The 21780-nt window shown below is 38.0% G+C and overlaps 1 protein-coding gene across 2 annotated transcripts in view; it reads left to right on the top strand.

Moving 5' to 3' along the window:
• mitfb (melanocyte inducing transcription factor b) overlaps nt 1–21780 on the top strand; it is a 58603-nt gene that overhangs the window by 21324 nt on the left and 15499 nt on the right. The window contains exon 2 of one of the 2 annotated variants that reach the window (XM_036591717.1): nt 5533–5764. In XM_036591717.1, coding sequence (XP_036447610.1) covers nt 5533–5764 — 232 coding nt within the window. Of the gene's footprint in view, nt 1–5529; nt 5765–21780 lie in introns of both variants that reach the window. The other variant, XM_036591716.1, reaches the window with a different exon arrangement.

The raw sequence follows: 21780 nt of genomic DNA, 5'->3' as shown, positions 1-21780 counted from the left end.
ATAAATTATTGTATATTAAATACAAAATTATAAAAGCTCTGTTCACTATTATGTAAAATAAAAAAGGAATGAAATACAGCTGCTTGCATCAGAATTGTGAGCACATTTTTTGTGCACTGATAAGCTGAGAAAGTCAGCCTTACCTCAAAAGCTTAAGCTGTGTAGTTATTAAAGGAAACCCTGACTGTTAAGACTGCCTTAAAACAGTGTACATGTCTAGAGTTATTCAAGTCAAGTCAAAGTTTATTTATATAGCGCTTTTTACAACAGGTGTTGTCACAAAACAGCTTTACAGAAAAATCCGGGTCCAAGCCCCCATGAGCAAGCCAATGGCGACAGTGGCAAGGAAAAACTTCCTAAGAGCAAGAGGAAGAAACCTTGAGAGGAACCAAGACTCAAACGGGGAACCCATCCTCCTCTGGTCGACACCGGATGGCAAACACCATTAGTATAAAATATTAGAAGACAAAATGGGGAAAAACAGGTGAAGCAATGGTTAATTAGATAGTTTGAGTTTATGCAACAGCAGCAGCATCATCAAGAGGGTCAGTTCATGAGGGTGAGGTTTTCACAGCGTTATACAGCGTAAAGCTCAATTGTGCTCAAAACGGTCCAGAAGGCTGAAACGGTCCAGAAGGCTGGCAAGCAGTGGGCACCTGATCAAGGCAGAAGAAGCAACAGCATCAGACACACAGGATGGGGAGTTGTTCAACTCGGCAAAGAGAAGGAAAACACAGAGAGTTAGTTCTGTAAAAAGTGACTGATCACAGATTACAGTGTTAACAGAACAGCAGAGACTCCGGCAGGTCTAGTTATTACAGCCTAACTAAAAGGGAGAAACCGAAAAGGTAACAGAGCCATGAGGCTCCCTGAGATGTCAGCGCCCCTCCACAACAAACCTGAGTGAACGTGTGAGAGCAGCGGGACGACAGCACCAACACTCCCTGTTACCATAATACTCTATGACCATGAACCCCCAGATCTGCACCCTTTATATGACAGGGAAAACTAATTACCAAAGGCTCAACTAAACAAGTAAGTTTTTAGCCTAGACTTAAAGACTGAGGCTGTGTCTGAGTCCCGAACACTGACTGGAAGATTATTCCAAAGCTGGGGGGCTTTGTATGAGAGGGCTCTCCCCCCTGATGTAACTTTATTAATTCTACATACTAATAGTAAGCCAGCACCTTGTGATCTAAGTAGATGTAATGGTTCACTCAGATACTGAGGGGCGAGTCCGTTTAGAGCTTTATATGTCAATAAAAGAATTTGATATGGTCAAACTTTCTGGTTCTTGTGAGAACTCTGGCTGCAGCATTCTGGACTAACTGAAGCTTGTTAAGGCTTTTGCTGGAACATCCAGACAGCAGGGCATTACTGTAATCTAGCCTTGAGGTAATAAATGTATGAACTAGCTTTCCTGCATCCTGTAGAGACAATGCTTTTCTTAATTTAGCAATATTGCGGAGATGCAGGAAGACTATTCTAGTAATATTCGTTATACGTGTGTGTGTATTAAAATTAATGTATTAAAATATGATAACCAAACGTATTTTAAATATTTTGTTTATTATTAAGAAAACATGACAAATTGGCTAAATTCCTCTACTAGTAGGCCACCATTGTCACGTTGTGATGATGTCATATGGTTGCAGTGGAGTCAGTCCTACTGAAAAAAGCCAATCAGAAAACTTCTTTCTGAGTGATGTCACATTCATGTCACAAATAATACATTTAGCTCGCTGTTCCTCACTCACTGAGTGAGACATAGAGCAAACATTTGATGTGGCAACAAAATTGGCAGCCTACTAGTAAAATGATTTTGTCTGTTTGTAATAATAAATAAAGTATTTTGGTTGGTTTGTACAGTATATGTGAGTGGTATTAGAGATGTACACTATATTGGGACATATATGTCTTAACAGCCATTACTGTCTCACACACTTAACGCACATTACTGGACTGAGGATAATATAGGTGTTTGTGCTTGGTTGTTTAACCTAATGGTTAAGTCACTTGTCCCCTGTGTGGGAGATCAGGGTTCATTTCCTGTGCAGAGAGGAACTTATTAGGGCTCTAAAGGTTTGTGTTAGTAAAGTAAGTGTGTATGAGGTAATGTGGTCTGTTCTGTTGCTGCTCTAGACATTTATTGCAGAAACTCACCACAACGATAAAAATACGATTTATTGTACAGCCCTACATTCTTAAAAAAGACTGTTCTTCACATCATGATTAAAGGGTTCTTTGCATCATAAAAGTGTTCTTCAGACTGATGCAGACTGTGTTGTATATGGTTCTATATAGAACCTTTTTTGAAAAAAAGGGGGTTCTATACAGCACCAAATAAGATTTTTCTATTATAACAAGCTTGATGTCATAACAATAGAAGAACGCTTTGTGTGCTATATAGAACCCTTTTCAAAAAAGGTTCTATATAGAACCATATACAACATCCTCCCCATCAGAAAGGTTCTTTCATTGTTCATGGTTCTATATAGAATCATTATCTTTACTAAAGAACCCTTGAAGAACCATGTATTGTGTGTAATGTTTAGTCGACATGATGTCTTTTCATACCGAGTCAGTTTTCACAGATGAAATATGCAGAAGTGATTTGTAACACACAGAAACACTCACATCAAGTCCAATGTTTTTTTTTTTTTAACTAAACAAATACTTGTACTATTAAACAAACTCCTTGAATCTTTCTGGCTCTGAATGTGGGAGAAATTGATTATTTGAGATGTAACAGTGACAAAGTTATCATTTTTCTTTTAGCAAGTACAGTATGAGCAACCATGAGCTTTGATGTGTCATGTAGCACTGGTGTACATTTTCAAAACTTGACCTGATATTTTGGTGTATGTGTTTGATTTTTTTCTGTGTTTTGTTTGAAAATAGAAATATTTGTTGAAATTTTCCCAGGTTTTTTCCCCAGTTAGTATTGTTGAGATCATCACAACCAGCTTGATTCGCTCCATTGTACAGAAACTTACTGAGTCAGCACTGTTCACAGTGGTGATGATAGGAACCAGACGTCGACCTTTAAAAGCTTCCTACAGAAAGTTATTACGTGAAATGGTTATGGATACACGGCCTGATGTCTGAGACTGATTGATTTATGATTTTCATGGTTTTCATTAGATTTTGGCCTTAAAATCCATTCATGGTGGAGGGATACATAATATACAGGGTGTTGTCCCCAAAGAAAACTTATTATTTCAGGTTTTTCACTACTTTCCTATCATCAACATATATTCCATATTCCATATACAACTGAGAAGACACGTGTAGGTTCATTGGTGGTTTTGGATATTAATTATAATGTCTATATTTGTATTGTAGTCATGGCGACTCCTGGTTCCTATCACTACCACGGTAAAGAAATCTGAACTGTTTCACACCAAACCACTCTGAATCACCCTGCTTACATCTCACACATTGAATTTAAAAGAAACACTGAATTCATTTTTAAGTGTAGAAGATGGAGTAACTACAGATCTGGGATAAAGTTCCTTTTCATAAGGAGGTTGTGCTTGACCCCACATTTCAGTAGTTCTGACGTCCATCAGTAACGCTGCTGATGATTCAGAGGCGCCAGTTGTCAGCTTTTTAAAATGAGGAAGATGGCAATGTTATAACTGCCTTTACAAACTGGTGGAGTCATTTTGATGCAGCTTTAGATTCTTCCTAGAGGTGGACAAGTACATTCTCTGGCCACTTTATTAGAAACACCCACCTTGTGGTTTCACTCACTGGCCACTTTATTAGAAACACCCACCTTATGCTTATACTCTGTGGCCACTATATTAAAAACACCCATCTTGTGGTTTCACTCATTGGCCACTTTATTAGAAATATGTACTTTGTACTTCCACTAACTGGCCACTTTATTAGAAACACCCACCTTGTTGTTTCACTGACTGGCCACTTTATAAGAAACACCTACCTCGTACTTCCACTAGTCAGTGCTATTGTCTATTGTGTATTACCTTCTGACCTCATTTTTATGATGATTATGGTCTGGCGTGTAAATCAGTGTAATAGTAGTTGCTATAGCAGTGAGCCGCCGTTACTCTATCTCAGTACTGAGTGCAGCTCCAGTAGAGCTGCACTGATGCAGGCCGACTCCTCAGTATTTTAGACTGTAGTGGAGTTTAGTGCGGCATGCTGTAGACAGTGCGATGGTATTAGAAATGGCAGTGAGCTGGGAGAATGTGTAAACCCTCAGTGCTCAGAGGCTGCAGCCCTGTTAGCCTGTACTAGCCAGGCTAATTAGTGCGATTACTGCACAGCTGGATTGGCCGTCCATCCGGTGGGGGCTTCATCAAAAGGATCAGCGGTTTGGATAATGCTGAAGCACCACAGCTCCTCCGCCGGTGTTTGTCTGGACTCAGAAACTCACTAATTCAGCTGAAAGCGTGTAGAAGACACTGCACAGATTCCTGCTAGGGGTGTGAAAATTCATTATGAAGCATTGGTTTGAAGGTGGTGATGCTATTGCTTCAATTTTAATGTTTTGGAATTGATTAAAATCGATGAAGTAATGTGTGTGTGTGTGTGTGTGTGTGTGTGTGTGTGTGTGTGTGTGTGAATAAATATGTATCTAAGCACAGTCAATATGAATGTAAATATCTCCATAGACAAACACTAGCAGTAGAATGGGTTGTACTGATGAGCACAGTGACTTTAAACATGGCACTGTCATGGGATGCCACCTCTGCCACAATCCTGTTCAAATTCTGTCCTGCTAGATCTGCCCTATCAACTGTAAGTGCTATGTCTAGGAGCAAAAACAGCTCAGCCACAAAGGAGTAGACCACACAAACTCATAGAGTGGGGCTGAATATTGTTTGTAGCATGTAAAAATGGCCTATCCTCTGCTGCATTACTCACTACAAAGTTCCATTCTGCGCCGGGAAGCAACATCAGTTCAAGTGTTTCTAATAAAATGGCCAGGTAGTGGAAGTACAAGGTAGGTGTTTCTAATAAAGTGGCCAGTGAGTGAAAGTACAAGATAAGCGTTTCTAATAAAGTTGCCAGTTCGGAAGCACAAGGTGGGTGTTTCTAATAAAATGGCCAATTAAGAAGCACAAGGTAGGTGTTTCTAATAAAGTGGGCCGTTAGTAGAAGCATAAGGTGGGTGTTTATAATAAAGTGGCCTGTTAGGGAGCACAAGGTAGGTGTTTCTAATAAAGTGGCCAGTGGGTAGAAGCACATGGTAGAGTGTTTCTAATAAAGTAGACATGAAGTTTAGCTTTCCCAATAGTTTCTTTTGTTTATTTTTTTGTCATTCAATATTGTAATACTTTCTTAGAATCATTTTACCTTTATTTGTGTAAAATCACTGGACTCAGCTGTACTTACTGTACTGAGCTTGAGGGTCTGAGTTTCCTCTAAACTCTGCTGCAGCTCAGTGTGGCCCTGATCATTAGCCTCTAATTAGAGCTCCAGCTCGACATAATTCAATTATCCAGCTAACACACAGAGAACTTACTCTCTCTCTTTCTCTCTCTCTCTCTCTCTCAGCAGTAACCCCTCTGATCAGCATGGCTCCTGTAGGCCTCCTCTGGGTTCGAGGACGTTGCTGAGGCAGCAGCTGATGCGGGAGCAGTTGGAGGAGGAGGAGCGAAGGGAGGAGCAACAGCGCCGCCGCCAGGCCCCGCCTTACACAAACCAAACGACCACCCACAGCCCCGCCATCAACGTCAACACGCACTCCGCCATGCCCGCCGCCACGCATGTGCCCATGGAGGTGCTGAGGGTAAGAGTCGGCTTCCTTTATTACAACACATCGGCCCTCTTTCATCACAGTCGCGTATACAGGAGTGCAGTTTTACCGTCTTTTAATGATGTACAGACTGGTCTGAGTCTGATTCAAGAAACTTTTGTACGATGTGGAAACAAATGGAGATTTGAGCACAACCAGCTTTAGTTCGTTTAATCAAGCGCCAGCCCTCATTTACATATCATATACGTAAAGCATGCCCTAGTTAATGAGGATGTTTCTGTATGGAGCCAGTGACTCGTGTGCCAATGGCTGTGCTGGTAGGCGGAGTTTGAAGTGTACTGCTCCCCCTACTGACCAGACTTTATAGTGTTAAAATTACGACCACTGAAGAAAATAAAATTGTAGTAAACAAAACATCTTAGTTTTTAAGACGTTAAAATGATGTGATTTAGTGTAAAATATCATAATTAAACACTATTTTGTTGCAGTTTGTGACACTAGCTATGCTTTGTATTGTTTATTTTGTGGGCAGTGTAAAATGTCTTTAAATGGAATGTGGAATAGTTTTAGCATTTGTTAATATCAGTGTGCGTATATGATAATTACATCCACTTTTCTACTGCATGCGTTATTAATATTATTGTTCTTTCCTGTTTTTCATTCTTATTATATTATTATAGGTGGTATTCATAAAAGTCTTGGTCATTTAACTGCAAATCAAGCATTTTTTTCAGGTTGTTAAACGGTTATGCTCAAATTTACTCATACTTGAGTTTGTTCAGATATACCAAAGATGAAACTATCAATAAATATCAATAAATCTCTTTGAGAAAACCTTCTTTAGTTTTAATGTAAGTTGATGTAAAGAGATTTTAGTGGTTTTGTAGCATTTCTGTTGGTCCAGTCATCATAAACTTTTTACTTTTTTTAAAAATGGAGATACTTGGGTAAGTCAACACATTTACATGCATACATATATCAATATTGCCTACAGCAGTTTAGCTCCGCCCACTCGCGCTGTATTTAAGGTTTAATCAGAACAGCTCATTTACATATATCAGTCTTAAAGACACATTAACAAAAACAGCCTGTTTAATACTGACAGATAAAAAAGGCTGAAAAAAATGATCATGTAGAAGTGAATTATGACTGAGGAGAAAAAAAAATGAGAGAGAGAAAAAAAGAGAGGAGAGAGATTGAAGGAGAGAGAAAATAGAGAGAGGGAGAGAGAGGGAGAAGGAGACAAAGAGAGAGAGAGGAAAAAGAGAAAGAATAAAGATAGAGAATAAAGAGAGAAGGGGAGAGAGAAGAGAGAGAGAGCAAGAGAAAGAGAAAGGGAGAAAATAGAAAGAGAGAGGGAGAAGAGAAATAGAGAAGGACAATGCAGAGAGGAGAAACAGGGAGAGAAGAAAGAGGAGAGAAAGAGAAAATAGAGAGAAAAAAGAGAGGAACAAGAATAAGGGAGAAAACGGAGTGAGGTGAGAAATAGATGAGAAAAAGGAGAAAGAGAGAGGGAGAGAAGAAGGAGGAAAGAGGAGAAAGAGAAAATAGAGAGAACAAAGAGGAGAGAGAGAAAATAAAGAGAAAAAAGAGAAGAGAGAGAGAAAATAGAGAGAGAGAGAAAAAGGAGTGAGAGAGAAAGAGAAAATATAGAGAAAGAAGAGATAGAATAAAGAGAGAGGGAAGAGAGAGAACAAAATGGAACAAGAGGGAGAGGGAGAGAGAAGAAAGAGAGAGAGAGAGAGAAAATAGAGAGAAAGAGAAGAGAGAATTAAAAAGAGAAGAGAAAGAACAAAGAGAGGGAATAAAAAGAAAGAGAAAATAAAGCGAGAGAGAGAGAAAGAGAATAAAGAGAGAGAGAGAAAGAAAATAGAGAAAGAAAGAGAAGAGAGAATAAAAACAGAGATAGAATAAAAAGAGAGAGAAACAGAGAGGGAGAGAGAAGAAAGAGAGAGAGAGAAAATAAAGAGAGAGAAAATAAAGCAAGAGAGAATAAAGAGAGAGAGAGAGAGAAAGAATAAAGAGAGACAGAGAAGGAGAGAGAGAAAGAATAAAGAGAGAGAGATAGAGCGAGAGAGAGAGAGAGGTGGGCTGGAGAGAGTGAAGTGTGTTAAACGAGTGTTGGGGGGGGATTATGTTTGCTGAGAGAATTTCTCTTTAAATCATGCTGTGTTTCCAGCCTCGTGGATTTATCCGTATTTAATCCTATTTGCTCAACGTTCCCATCTCGGAGCTTTGATTCCTCGTTAGTGCGGAGCTGCAGACACTGTTTCTGATTTTCTGTCCTGTTCAGACTGTGATAATTACTACAGCATCCACTCAACAGGCTGGAATATTGCAAACGGATCACGCAGCCCGGTAAGAAAGAGCCTCGTTGGGGGTCAGTTTGATTATTTAGAAGTTTACTGACGGGAACTGAGGGCCATGTTGCAGTTGCCTTCATGTGAATATTGAGCAGTATTTTCATTTTTGCAGTTATTTAGTATTAATTTGCTCACATGCTGTGGTTACGTTTATATTTTCAGTACGACTGCAGCTGCTTTAATCACCCAACTTGCTTATGGGACATAATATTATATTTTGCTTTTATTTTAGGCATCTAACTCAAACTCAACAAGATTTTACATTTAATAATGATACATTTAATCACGTTTGATAATAATCAGATTTAATCACAAAAAGAGGTTTCCTGTTGTTATTATAACACACTTTGCATGAAGCAATGAACTGCAAATCAACTGGAAAACCAAATAACTAAAATTGGAGCTTATGATTTTGCCAAAATAATATGTATTTTTAAAATTATTATTAAGCAGTTATAAATGACAGAGAAATTTAGAAAGAGGGCTAGAATGAATAATAAGTGACTTGGTGAGAAAATGATCTTTAATGTCTCATTGTTTCAGTACTGAAGTCACAAAAACTGACATTGTAAACTTATTTTAGTCCTTTTGATCACTTTATTATTTCATTAACATTATTTTCTCAGCCTTCTTTTTTTAAGTACGCTTGAAATGTTTAATATCTGCTGTACTACACGCATGCACGTGCACCTGTCACGGTAAAGTTTTAATCACATTGCATGCAGTCCTCTTTTATTAAATGTAAATTTAATTAAGTTTTTCAGATTTATATGTTGTGGTTATGGTTTAATGGATGTCATTCAGTTGATTTAAGAAGTTTATAGGTATCTGAGAGGAAATATGGGAATGACTTAATTGGTAAGTTGTTGTATTTGGTGAATTTGGAAATCTGTACTTTTGAAAACTGCATTAGGGAAATTTGGAAATGTCTTTAGGAAATGTGTTATTGAGTGGAATTTGGGATTTTAGATTTGAGAATTCTGATGTTGAGTGAAATTTGGAAATTTGTATTGGAGAAATTTGATATTAAGTGAAATTTTAAGTTTAATATTTTTAAAATTATTTATTGATGACATTTGCAATTTTAATATTTAAAATTTACATTTGAAATCTGCAGTTGTTTACTATGTGAAATTTGGTAATTTGTATTTGAGAAATCTGATATTGATTGAAATTTAGAATTTTATATTTCTAAAATATGTATTTCTAATATTTGGGAATTTATTTCTGAATAAAACTTGGTAATTTTATATAGTTGAAATTTGTATTGAGGAATTTGTTATTTGTCGTTGAATGAAATTTGGAATTTTGTAGTGTGAAAAATAGAAAACTTGAATTTGTATAATCTGGTAAATTTTTCGCTGCAGATATGGTTTTAGTCGTGTCTCATAGTGACTGTATGATTGAAGTTCTGACCAGCGCAGTGTAGTATTTATGTTCAGTCAGTCGTTACTCATGCCCAGCTGATGATGGTGCGGTCATTCAGCCACTGGACACCTGTCAGCACTGACCGGTCAACCGCACGATAGCCAAATCCTAAAATTCACACTTTTGGCTTTGGTTTCACTCCTTCACTTCTGTGTTGATCTTCAGTCCGTACTGTACGCACAGAAATGAACAGAGCGAATGTCTTATTTATGTTGTGCACAGTTGAAAACTCCTTAAATGACCAGAACCCACCTTAACTTTTGTTATACCCTTCAATAACTTAACACTTAAATTTAAATCAGTTTGCATTGCAGTGCATGCAGTCATGGAATAACAAGCATTAGGATGTAATATGTCTGGGATTTTATGTTAAATCTGTTATTTTTGAAATTGGATATTAATGAAGCAGGATTGATTTCTTTTTGCTTGCAGTCTTTTGTGTAATCTGCTCATTATGTTAGTTTCTTATTTTGGAAATGTGTGAAAACTGCTGAAATAACTCGACTTTGCCACTTTGTAGGTTAAACAGGCAAAGGTATGTAAATGCATTGTTTTTTGTGACATCATAGAACCAACAAATTCAAAATGGACTTTTTTTTTACAGTTTAGTTTCCATATAGGGGCTGTATGGACTGATACATTCTGAAAACTTTAAGTGTTCACATACTACATCAAACTCTTTTATTTAAAAAAAAACTTGGTTTTCACTGATATGAGTTCCTTAAATAAGGAGGAGGTTTCTCTAAGTATAAAGTATGAAGGGTGGTTGATATGGTAACCATATAACATCACAATACTTGACATGATACACCACATTTCATGATATTTATTTTCTCTGGTATCTAACAAGTTACAGAGATGAAGCCACATTTAAAAAGAACCATTAAAAACCATTAATACAATGTTTTTTAATTTACATTTTACTCACTGTGGTGCACTAAATCCACCTAAACAGGACTAATTACACTCTCTTAACAATATGCAGTTGTTCTTTAAGCACTGACCACAACTGTGATACACTTAGAAAAACATATTATAACAGATATCACAATAATGATAAATATCCTCACATTACCCACCTCTCCTATATATATATATATTACCAAATATATTGTAAATATTGTTTTTTTCGTCCTGTTATATTAAAGGGCCTATATCCTGGAAAACTTAATTTCATCACTTTTTGTTTTAAATAAAGGAGTCTGATGTAGTATGAAAACATAAAATATAAAAATTTACCAGCCTATAAAGTCCATAAATAGAAACTAAGCTGCAAAAACAGCCTGTTTTGTGATTTCATGACAGCCAACACATGTGCACATATTGACCTATTTAGCTTTCATCAGTTTAGCTCCGCCCAGTTACACAGGGGCAACCAGTCAGAACCGAGCTCATTTACATTCAAACCCACCTGAGAGTCTGAACATGAGCTTCACTCAAGGAGATCAGAATAAAAACACTGAGCTTTTAGTACAGACGCTCAACATGATCAACTCCACACATTCACTTCAGTCTGAACAGAGAGACAGAAAAAGAGCAGAATTTAGAATATTTTTTCTCCATTTTAATTTGTCATAACTTTTCTTTCTTTCTAAACCTGAAAGATTCTAAAACTTTCTCTTTATTTCCAGGTTTAAATGAAAAAAATACCAGATTTTAAATGTGGTCTCAGACTTTTAGGTTCTGTAAATATAACTAAATACAACCCCATTTCCAAACAAGTTGGGATGCTGTGCAAAATGTGAATAAAAACAAAATACAATGATGTGCAGATCATTTAAACTCTATATTTCATTGAAAATAGTACAAAGACAACATATCGAATGCTAAAACTGAGAAATGTTATTGTTTATTAAAAAATATTTGCCCATTTTGAATTTGATGCCAACAACACGTTCCAAAAAAGTTGGGATGGGGTCACCAAAAGGCCGGTAAAATTGTATAATGCTAAAAAAACACCTGATGATTGATTGGAAACAGGTCAGTAACATGATTGGGTATAAAAGAGCATCCCAGAAAGGCTGAGTCTTTCAGAAGTAAAGATGAGGATGGGTTCACCACTCTGTGAAAGACTGCACAAGCAAATAGTGCAACAATTCAAGAACAACATTTTTAAACGTAAAACGGCAAAGAACTTTTGCTTTTTATCATCTACGGTACAAAGTAACCTTAAAAGATAAAAGAAATCTCTGGATTTAAGGGACAAGGCTTCAAGTGGCACTGCATTAAAAACAGACATGATTCTTTAGTGGAAATCACTGCATCAGAAACACTTCTGAAAAACACTGTCTGTGAAAACAGTTTGTCGCTGCATCCACAAATACAAGTCAAAACTCTAAAACGCAAAGAAGAAACCATATATAAACAGGATCCAGAAATGCTGCCACTTTCTCTGGGCCCAAGCTCATTTGAAATGGACTGAGGGAAAGTGAAAAAGTGTTCTGTGATCCGACAAATCAACATTTGAAATTCTTTTTGGAAATCATGGACACTGTGTCCTCTGGACTAAAGACCACACAGTTCTAAAGCCAGTATTCATGATGGTATAGGGGTGCAATAGTGCACATGGTATGGGTGACGTGCACATCTGTGAAGGCACCATTAATGCTGAACAAAATATACATGATTTGGCAACATATGCTGCCATCCAGATGATGTCTTTTTCAAAGAAGGCCTTGATTATTTCAGCAAGACAATGCCACATTCTGCATGTATTAGAGCAGCACTGCTCCGTATTAAAGAGTCCGGGTGCTAAACTGGCCTGTCTGCAGTCCAGACCTGTCACCCATTGACAACATTTGAAGAGTTATGAAATGAAAAATATGACGAATAAGCCCCCAAAGTGTTGAGCAGCTGAAATCCTATATCAAACAAGAATGGGAAAACATTTCAGTTTCAAAACTACAGTAACTGGTCTCCTCAGTTCAGACACTTACAGAGTGTTGTTAAAAGAAGAGGTGATGAAACACAATGGTAAACATGCCCCCATCCTAAATTTTTGGAAGGTGTTGTTGGCATCAAAATGTGCATACATTTTTCAAAAAACAATCAAATGTTCTTAGTTTCAACATTTATATGTTGTCTTTGTAGTATTTTTCTTCAAAAATATGATTTACATGATTTGCACATTATTGCATTCTGTTTTTATTTACGTTCTGCACAGCATCCCAACTTTTTTTTGGAAATGGGGTTGTACAGCTAAATATATTGTAAACATTGTTTTAATCAGCCAGTGATATTAAAGAGTATTGTGGAAAACTGAATTTCCTTGCTTTTTTAAATGTGGAGAAAAATATTGGGACACACTTCTTAATCACTGAATTCAGATATTTCATTCAGTCTCATTGCCTCGGGTGTATAAAATCAAGCACCTAGCCATGCAGTCTTTACACACATTTGTAAAAGAATGGGTCGTTCTAAAGAGCTCACTGAACTGGAGCATGGTACTGTAAGAGGATGCCACCTCTGCAAGTCAGTTCGCAAAATTTCCTCCCTCTATTTTCCATATTATATGATCAACTAAGAGTGGTCTTATTGGAAAGTGGGAGCATTTAGGAACCACAGTAACTCAGCCACGAAGTGTCAGACCATGTAGTTACAGAGCGGGTTGCTGAGTGTTGAGGTGCATAGCGCATAAAAGTCACCATCGCTTTGCTGACCAATAACTGCAGAGTTCAAACCTCCTCTGGCATCAACATCAGCACAAAAACTGAGCGCCGAGAGCTTCATGGCATGGGTTTCTATGGCTGAGCAGCTGCATGCAAGCCTTACATCACCAAGCACAATACCAAGAGTTGGATGGAGTGGTGTAAAGCTGCCACCACTGGACTCGAGCAGTGGAAACGTGTTCTGTGGAGTGATGAATCACCCATCTCTATCTGACAGTCTGATGGACGAGTCTGTGTTTGGTGAATGCCAGGAGAACATTACCTGCCTGACTGCTTTGTGCCAACTGTAAAGTGGAGGAGGGATAATGCTGGACAAAATTCCCTACAGACACTCTCTAAAATCTTGTAGAAAGCTTCTCAGAAGAGTGGAAGCTGTTATAGTTGCAAAGGGGGACCAACTCCATGTCAATGCCTATGGATTTAGAATGGGATTCATAAAAGCTCATGTAGGTGTAATGTGTAGGTGTCCCAATACTTTTGTGCATGTATTGTATTTATATACAGCCTGTTTTATTGTAAGGGATGAAGAGAGGTTGTAAAATGATCATGTAGAAATTAATTATGACTGTTTTTGGTAGATAAAACCACACAAATGTTATAAGTGGACCTCAGAGAGGAAAAATAAAATAAAAAACTGTAGCATATGGGCCCTTTAAACTTAAAAATGTTACACATGAAGAAGTTAGAGGGGAACTCCACCGATTTTCCAAAATTCCCTCATAATTCAGAGGGTTATGTAAACAGGGTGATTCAGAATGGTTTGGTGTGAAATCGTTCAGATTTCTTTACAGTGGTGGTGATATGAATCAGGAGTCACCATGACTACAACACTAAAATATAGACATTTTATTTACTATCCAAAACCACCAATGAACCTACACGTGTCTTCTGAGTTTTCTATGGAATATTGATGATGGTAAAATAGTGGAAAATCTGAAATAATCAGGCATATTCATCAGGCAGTGTATTCATAACCATTTCATGTAAAAACTTTCAGTGAGGAAGCTTTTAGAGGTGGACGTCTGGTTCCTATCACCACCACTGAGAACAATTCTGACTCGTTAAGTTTCTCTAGAACAGAGCATTTCACACCAAACCACTATGAATGACTCTGTTTACATCTTATGCAGAAATTTTGAGAAATCAGTGGAAGTCCCCTTTAAAAGGGGGTGAAATAAGTAAATTAGTCAGACCACTGCAGGCTAATATCTGTACAGTCGCTGCTTTGAAGCGTTTTATAGTTGCGCTGCGTTATGACTTTGTGAAATGTCAGTCATGAAAAATCGAATATGACAAGCTTGAGAAATTCCTCTTACACAACAGCAGATGAAGGAGTTTTTTTCTTCCTGAAGAGACGAGTAAAAAGCTCCAGCGATTAGCTTAGCGTACCCCTCCCCTCACAGCCAGGCTAAATTAGCTCTGGGGTACCAGCCAGAGCCGCTGGACCTTAAAAGTGAAAACATTAAGCTCAGATGGGTTCGGCTGAAGGCCGATTGGCCCCTTAATTAGCCAAGTGACCTTTGATCCGTCCAAGAATAAGCACTGGATCGGTTTAAGCGCTGAGACAAAGGCAAGAACAGTCTTAGCGCACACACCCTGGGCTAATTCAGTGAAGAATGCCCGTAATTAGCCGCGCCGCTTTCATTCCACGGCGTATTTAGCGTTGGAAAAGGAAACACACTGCTTTGAAATGAGTGGAGGAATCATATCCTACCAGACTGACACTATTACAGGCTCTAATGAGGGGTTCCAACAAATTACTGCTAACATACTGTAGCGTCGGCGCAGAAGAATTGCAGAAACAATTGTGCAAATGGGGGCAAATGCTCTTTTATTTAGCAGGCATTTCAACAGCAACCCTCTCAGGACACAATTCAGAAGCACCTACATTAACAACAAGAGCAACAGCTACAACAACAACAACAGCAATGTATTTGGGGCATGCAGAGTCCTGGCCTGTCCATTGTCCCAGCTAGCGCAAGTGCTGCAGGGTGCCTGCTGGGGAGGCACACTCTCTCAAGGCCGTGTCCTTGGCGTGTCCTTTCCCCACTTCACTCTTGGCTGGCTGGACCTGTACCCCCTTCCTCTGGGCTATGTCTTCTTTGCCGTCCACTTTTGAGTTTGTTGATGTGCTGCTTGATTTTTTCAAACTCAGCGACAGCATCCCATTTCTGACACCAGTGTACTGTTGGAGCAGAAGAAAAACCAGAGAACCATGCATGCAAGGGCAAATGCCCTTTTATCAAACAGGCACTTCAACAAAGAGTCTTTACAAAGACTTAAAAATGCCCAACCCAGCGCTACCCCAACATGAAACACAGGAAGGAGGTAACAAGGGGGGGACCTGACACACAAGGTGTGTCATAGGACATAATTCAATAAGCATACACCTACACTAACAACAACACCAGTGACTGCAACAACAACAACAATGGCAATTGCTACAACAGATTTCCTTTTTATGCGTGAGTGTGGTGTGCATGTTAGAGCTACTGCATGGCTACACTCTTCAGATCCCCACACAGCACTGAGCCTGCGGACTTGAAGCATGACTACAGGGAAAACAAATTCTGAAGAAAGGATGAATATCGAGCCAGGCTACTGCTGAGTGATATCAATAAAAGTCCATATCACAATATTTCCAAATATATTACAGATGATATTTTAGTTAGCATTAATAAATGTTAAAGAACACATATTTGTAATAAAATAAAATATTAGCATTAGTAAAGTTAATGAGTTAGCGTTAGTATCTTAGCATTCATAAAGGTAATGACGAAGTGGCTTTATAGAACCATTCATTTTCCATTAATAAGTTAGCATTAATAAGTTAGCATTAAAAAACTTAATGAACCCATGCATTAATAAAAGTAATATGGGAGTGTTAATAAAGCTAATGAGTTAGCATTAATGAAGGTAATATGTTAACATTTATAGGGTTAAGAAGTTAGGATTAATAAAGCTAATGAGTTAGCATTAATAAATAATGACAGCATTAATAAAGGTAATAATCTAGCATTATGTTAATTAGCATTATGTTTGAAATTACCTTTTTGGTTTGTATCTTTTTGCACTTTGTTTGGTTGTGAACATTTTTTAGCTGGAAACTATAGAACCCTGTCCACCCACTAAACCTATGAGCTGAATCAGGTGTGTTTGAGCAGGAAAATCACCAAACTGTTCTGGACTGAAGTTCTTCAGGAGAGAAAAAAGGTAAAAGGGTTCACTGATCTTTTGAAGATCCAGATAACGTTCTCGTTCTTTCAATGCGAGCTGTGGATACACAGCTTATCATAGCTTAATTAGCTTACATTTCTCTTTGGGGGAGGCGAGGAACATTAACAGAACTCAGCTCAAGAACACAGAGCAGAAGAAAAGAAATCTTTGTTTGTTGGCTTTTGAGTCCTGGAGAAGTTTGCAGTTGTGAGGGATATTCCTGACGATTTTTCTGGTGAGGAACCTTCTGTTCCCCGTGGCTGTAGAACACTGAGCTGCTTTGTGGAGAAAGCTGGAGGATTTCTTGTTCCTTTCTTCTGAACTGATTCCCTTTAAGTGGAGCTTGTATCTGTCTGGGGTGTCACTGATGTTCTTAGCCAACGGGTTTTAGTGTTGCATTGCTAGCAGCACAAATCACAGACCGTGAGCGTGTACCCCAACTCTGATCCTCCCATGTGGCTGATCTGATGTCTGTTCCACACATTATGCATCTGGTAATTCAGCTGTGTGTGTGTATCACAGAATAACAGTTTCTAACTTCATAATCTTATCATTAACTCCAGATAAGAAAACAGTATTACACAAACATCCTAACTAGACTAAATCTCATAAATACTGTTCTAACTTCAGGATAAACCCCAACAGTGTCCTAACTTCTGTTTAAGTGTCCGTTTCTATAGTTTTTAGGCAGCTGTGTCAGGCAGCATAGTTCACTACTAGCATAATGACGCTACATTTATTTATACTGTAAAACGCTGCTTTCACTGTGAGATGTTTTTCTTTTCAAACTCCGCATTTTAAAAATCTCAGACTCTGCAGACACGATCTCCACCGTCCCTCTTACTACCTTTGTGTGTTAATGTTGATTATGAAATATTACAGTGATGGTGGTGAGTAACGAGGAGACAGAGCTGAACGTGTGTCTATTAGGAGGAATAATGTTAACATGCTCAGCTAAAGCGTTTGGGAAATGGAGACTGAAACTGGGGAGCGGCGATGCTCTGATTAACAGCAGGGGGAGCTCTCACATTATTTACAACTTACAGTTTATCACACTTTAGATTTGTTTAACCTTTTTTACATCAGTAACAGCAGCTGTCTGGCTAACTAGATTAGTTTGATGACGTGTTTACATTTCAGTTGTGTGTTTATGGTCAGTTGCTAGGAAACAGACATGACAGCTGATTGTCGACTTTGATCGAGTAAGTTAAGATTCCCTAACTGGGGATAAGATGCTGTAAGATTCCGAAATTAAGATCAGATTTGCTTCCGTAATACAGACCTCTGCAAAATGAATGGTCTACAGTCGCTGTCTGTTTACTCTTTAATATTTCCCTGAAAAACCAAATACACAGCTTTTTAAATGCTGGTTTCTCGCTGACCGACACAACAGCAGCCTCAGTTTAGCTGTTTGTGCAGCTGCTGAGTCTTACTGAGCTGGAGCTGTGGGTGTTTAGCTTCATGCTCGGAGTTTAAACCAGGCTGATGATCAGAGCTGTGAGGAAAATCAGAGTGTACAGCGTTTAGAGTTTTTAGCTTAAGTCATGTTTTGGTCTTTTTGTGTTTTCTATGTGGTTTCTGATGGTGTCCCTAAAACTTACACCTGTTCAGGGGGGTGTAAATGTTTAGTAGCTACTGTGTTCAACGTTAAAAGTAGTTTTTGGTGCAACTTATTTCAATACTGTAATACATAAACCTGAATTTAGTAAACACTTACGTTACAACTAGCCTACGTTTGAACTTACACACAGCTGGTGCAACCGGCCATGATGGTTTGAGATGATCACAATTATTTAATCTGACTTGTGTTTCTTATAGCTTATGTGACAATTAGTCATCAGTTAAATATTTATGATTGTGACAGAAAAAGTCTGTGTGGTTGGAGGTGTTGGTCTGTACCAAATCTAGAAGTTATATTTGTGGCCTGATTATGTGTTATTGCTTATATATTATATGGCTTCCACTGTGCATAGTACAGACTTAACTTGCATTTGTGGATGTGTTTTCTATAGCGATGGACATTTATTAACCCCTTAAAATCTCAGTTTTTTCACATACTAAGGCTTAATTTTCAGTAACTACAGGGATGTCAATGCAAACTTGCTGAGGTATTCTTACACTGTAAAAAGTGGCTCGTCAGATCTACCTAAAAAATTTATTTCATGTGGTAACAAGTAAATTAACTAGTTTTATTCAACCTAAATAAATACTTTGAATGAATGATTCTTTCAATCAAATACATTTTTTAAGTATATTATTATGTAAAAAATAAAAATAAAAAGTAAAACTAGTTCAATTGTTTGTTACCACATGAAGTAATTTTTTTAAGTGGATCTGATGACCCACTTTTTACAGTGTAGGTTATAGAAGTTTGTAATAGAACTTGCACTGGATTCCCTGAATCTTTTGGTGTTATTACACTGTAAAAAGTGGTTCGTCAGTTTAAACTAGAGAAATGACTTCATGTAGTAACAAGCAATTGAACTAGTTTTATTCAACTCAAAAAACTACATTGATTGAAAGAATCGTTCATTCAAAGTATTTATTTAGGTTGAATAAAACTTTTTAACAACAAGTTATTTCACTTGTTACCACATGAAGTAATTTTTTAGGTTGAACTGACGAGCCATTTTTTACAGTGTATATACACTCATAAACACTCAAAGAACCCTTTGCATGATTAAAGGATTCTTTGCATCATGAAAGGGTTCTTTGGATTGATGGAAAATGTTCATGAATATGCTTTAGATGGTTCTATATAGAACCTTTTTGAAAAGGGTTCTATATAGCACTCAAAAGGGGTCTTCTATTGTTACAAGCTTGACATCGCAACAATGGAAGAACCTTTTGGGTGCTATATAGAACCCTTTTCAAAAAGGTTCTTTATAGAACCATCTACAGCATATTTTCCATCAATCTGAAATACCAATTGATGATGCAAAGAACCTGTACACTGTAAAAAGTGGCTCGTCAGATCTGCTTAAAAAAATTACCTAATGTGGTAACAAGCAAATCAACTAGTTTTATTCAACCTAAATAAATACTTTGATGGAACGATTCTTTCAATCAAAGTATATTTTTGAGTTGAATAAAACTAGTTGAATTGCTTGTTACCACATGAAGTGATTTTTTTAAGTAGATCTGATGAGCCACTTTTTACAGTGTAGTCTTGCAAGTGGTTCTTTGAGTGTCCATGGTTAGATATAGAACCATTTAATTTACTAAAGAACCCTTGAAGAACCTTTTTAGAAGTGTACCCAAGCATGATTGGAATGTGTTGCAACTTCAGAATGAGTGTAAATTTTACACTCAAAACATTAAAACAGTGATGTTGATGAGATAAAACACTACATATCTTGTATTTGAACTGTTTTTGTTGAAATACAGGTCAGAGTGGATTAATAAATCACTGCTTTCTGTTTTTATCTGCATTTTGCCTGCTGTCCCAACTTCTTTTGAAGCTGGGTTTGTACCTTGAAAAGTGGCAGGTCAAATGCCCACTGGCCCCTGTGGTTCCATGCGTTCTTCATTTGTACACAAGCTGCATTCCAAAGCCTAGGCTGCAGCCGAGGTAGGTAGGACTGTCCTATGAAGACTCCTCTTTAGTAGCCTATTTGTCACACAAATGGAACAGTTTTAACGAGGCTGCCTGGTGACATCATCAGAAAGGTCCTGCCTCTTGCAATTGGGGCACATAACTTGTAGGGGAACTGGTGAGAGAAAATGGAGCCTACTGCATGGAGTTTGTTGCTTTTTCATTTCTTCACGGAAATGGAGGAGATGTTATGTTGTACAATAAACTACACATAAATACTTTGTCATAAAATACGATATATGGACGAATGCATTAATTAATGAATCACTTTACACTTTATAAAGTAATGAAGATGAAATCAAGGACATGAAAAGACGTGAACTCTGCTCCAATGGCTTTGTTCTCTGCCATTGTCATCGTGCTGTTCTTTTTTTCCTTTGCATCGTTTGTGTGCAGAGAACTGTGGGTAACTGAAGGCCAGGAATGATGTATCTGTTGCATCCTCAAAATCACTAGGCTGCATTTCTAGGCTGTATATGAAGTGTACTTCACTTTGGAAGGGCCTTCTATGATGTAGTGGCCAAGAAATGCAGCATACCTCTGCTACAGCCTAGACTTTGGAACGCAGCTACTGTTTAGTGTTTTTGGCCCTCAACCCACTACAGAACTTGTGCTTTGGCCCCCCAAAAGGCAAAAAGTTTGGGCACTGCTAATCAAGACACAACACAAAGCTTGGAGAACACTTGGATGAAATTGACAAGAATAAAAGTGTAGATGTTGTTGAGCTACAATTAAGGGGAAGTTTGAACACTCCACTTGCACTCAGGTCCACACTTATGTGGCCTGCCAAAAACCCTGAGTCTCAATCCGCTTGCACATAAACCCGGTTCAGTTCACTGCTGGTGGAAACACATTTTTACATTGATCCGCACAAAATGAGGGAGTTCACAAAAGCGCATACTTTCTTCCTTTTGTAGCCTTAGTTTTAGCATTCAACTCCTCACTGATGCTCATATTGTTCTTGCAGTGTGAGCTGCTGCTAATAACAGCGAACTAGCTATAAAATGCAAAACTAAAATGAGGAACACGCTAACACGAGGGACTGCAGGTTCTAAAGTGGACAGTTGTACAATTTTTTCACGGTTTCATTACAACTTTTGTGTGGTTGAAATGGACTATCTAAAATTTTTCAGACCCTAATTCTCAGGTTTTCATTATCCGCACTTAATAAAAGAAAAATAACATTTTATTCAAAACAGTTCTGAAGTCTTGTGGGCTGCTGTGCTTTCACATTATAAACAGGTGAGCCTTGAGGTGGAAAAGGCTGAGAACCCCTGATGATGAAGTTGATCAACTGGTGGCTCAGAAACTCTAAAACAGTCAGACTGTGTACTGTCTACAGGATAATGTTAGCTTTTTACGAGGGTCTGCACGAGTGTGTTGGCTTTGTTGCATCTAGGTGAAATTTTTACAGCTCACTGATCTAACTGAGTCTGAAGTTGAGGAGTTCTATTTTAAACGCTGTTTATTCTCTCGTGCCAGCCCTACGTAATAGACCTGTTCCACGTTCACTGTGTCGTCACATCTGGCTGTAAATAATAGCGTTATCACACCTGCACCGTTCAACAGTGCGTCGCTGAAATTTAGTCTCCCTAAAAATTCTTCGGTAATAGGAGACCTGTTGGCATGTCTGATAATTCCTCCAATATGGACAGAAAGGCTAGCTGTGGCTAAAGTATGTCGCGCAAAACTTAAAAACATCTGAACACTGTGACACTGCGCGTCTGCTGCTGTGGACTCCTGTGTCCGAAAGCGCATCTCTGTGTCAAAGCAGCTGTG

The sequence above is a fragment of the Colossoma macropomum genome, unplaced genomic scaffold (genome assembly GCF_904425465.1).
Source record: "Colossoma macropomum unplaced genomic scaffold, Colossoma_macropomum, whole genome shotgun sequence".
Lineage (NCBI taxonomy): Eukaryota > Metazoa > Chordata > Actinopteri > Characiformes > Serrasalmidae > Colossoma > Colossoma macropomum.
The sequence above is the reverse complement of the archived record's forward strand: the minus strand, read 5'-3'. Positions and strand labels throughout refer to the sequence as shown.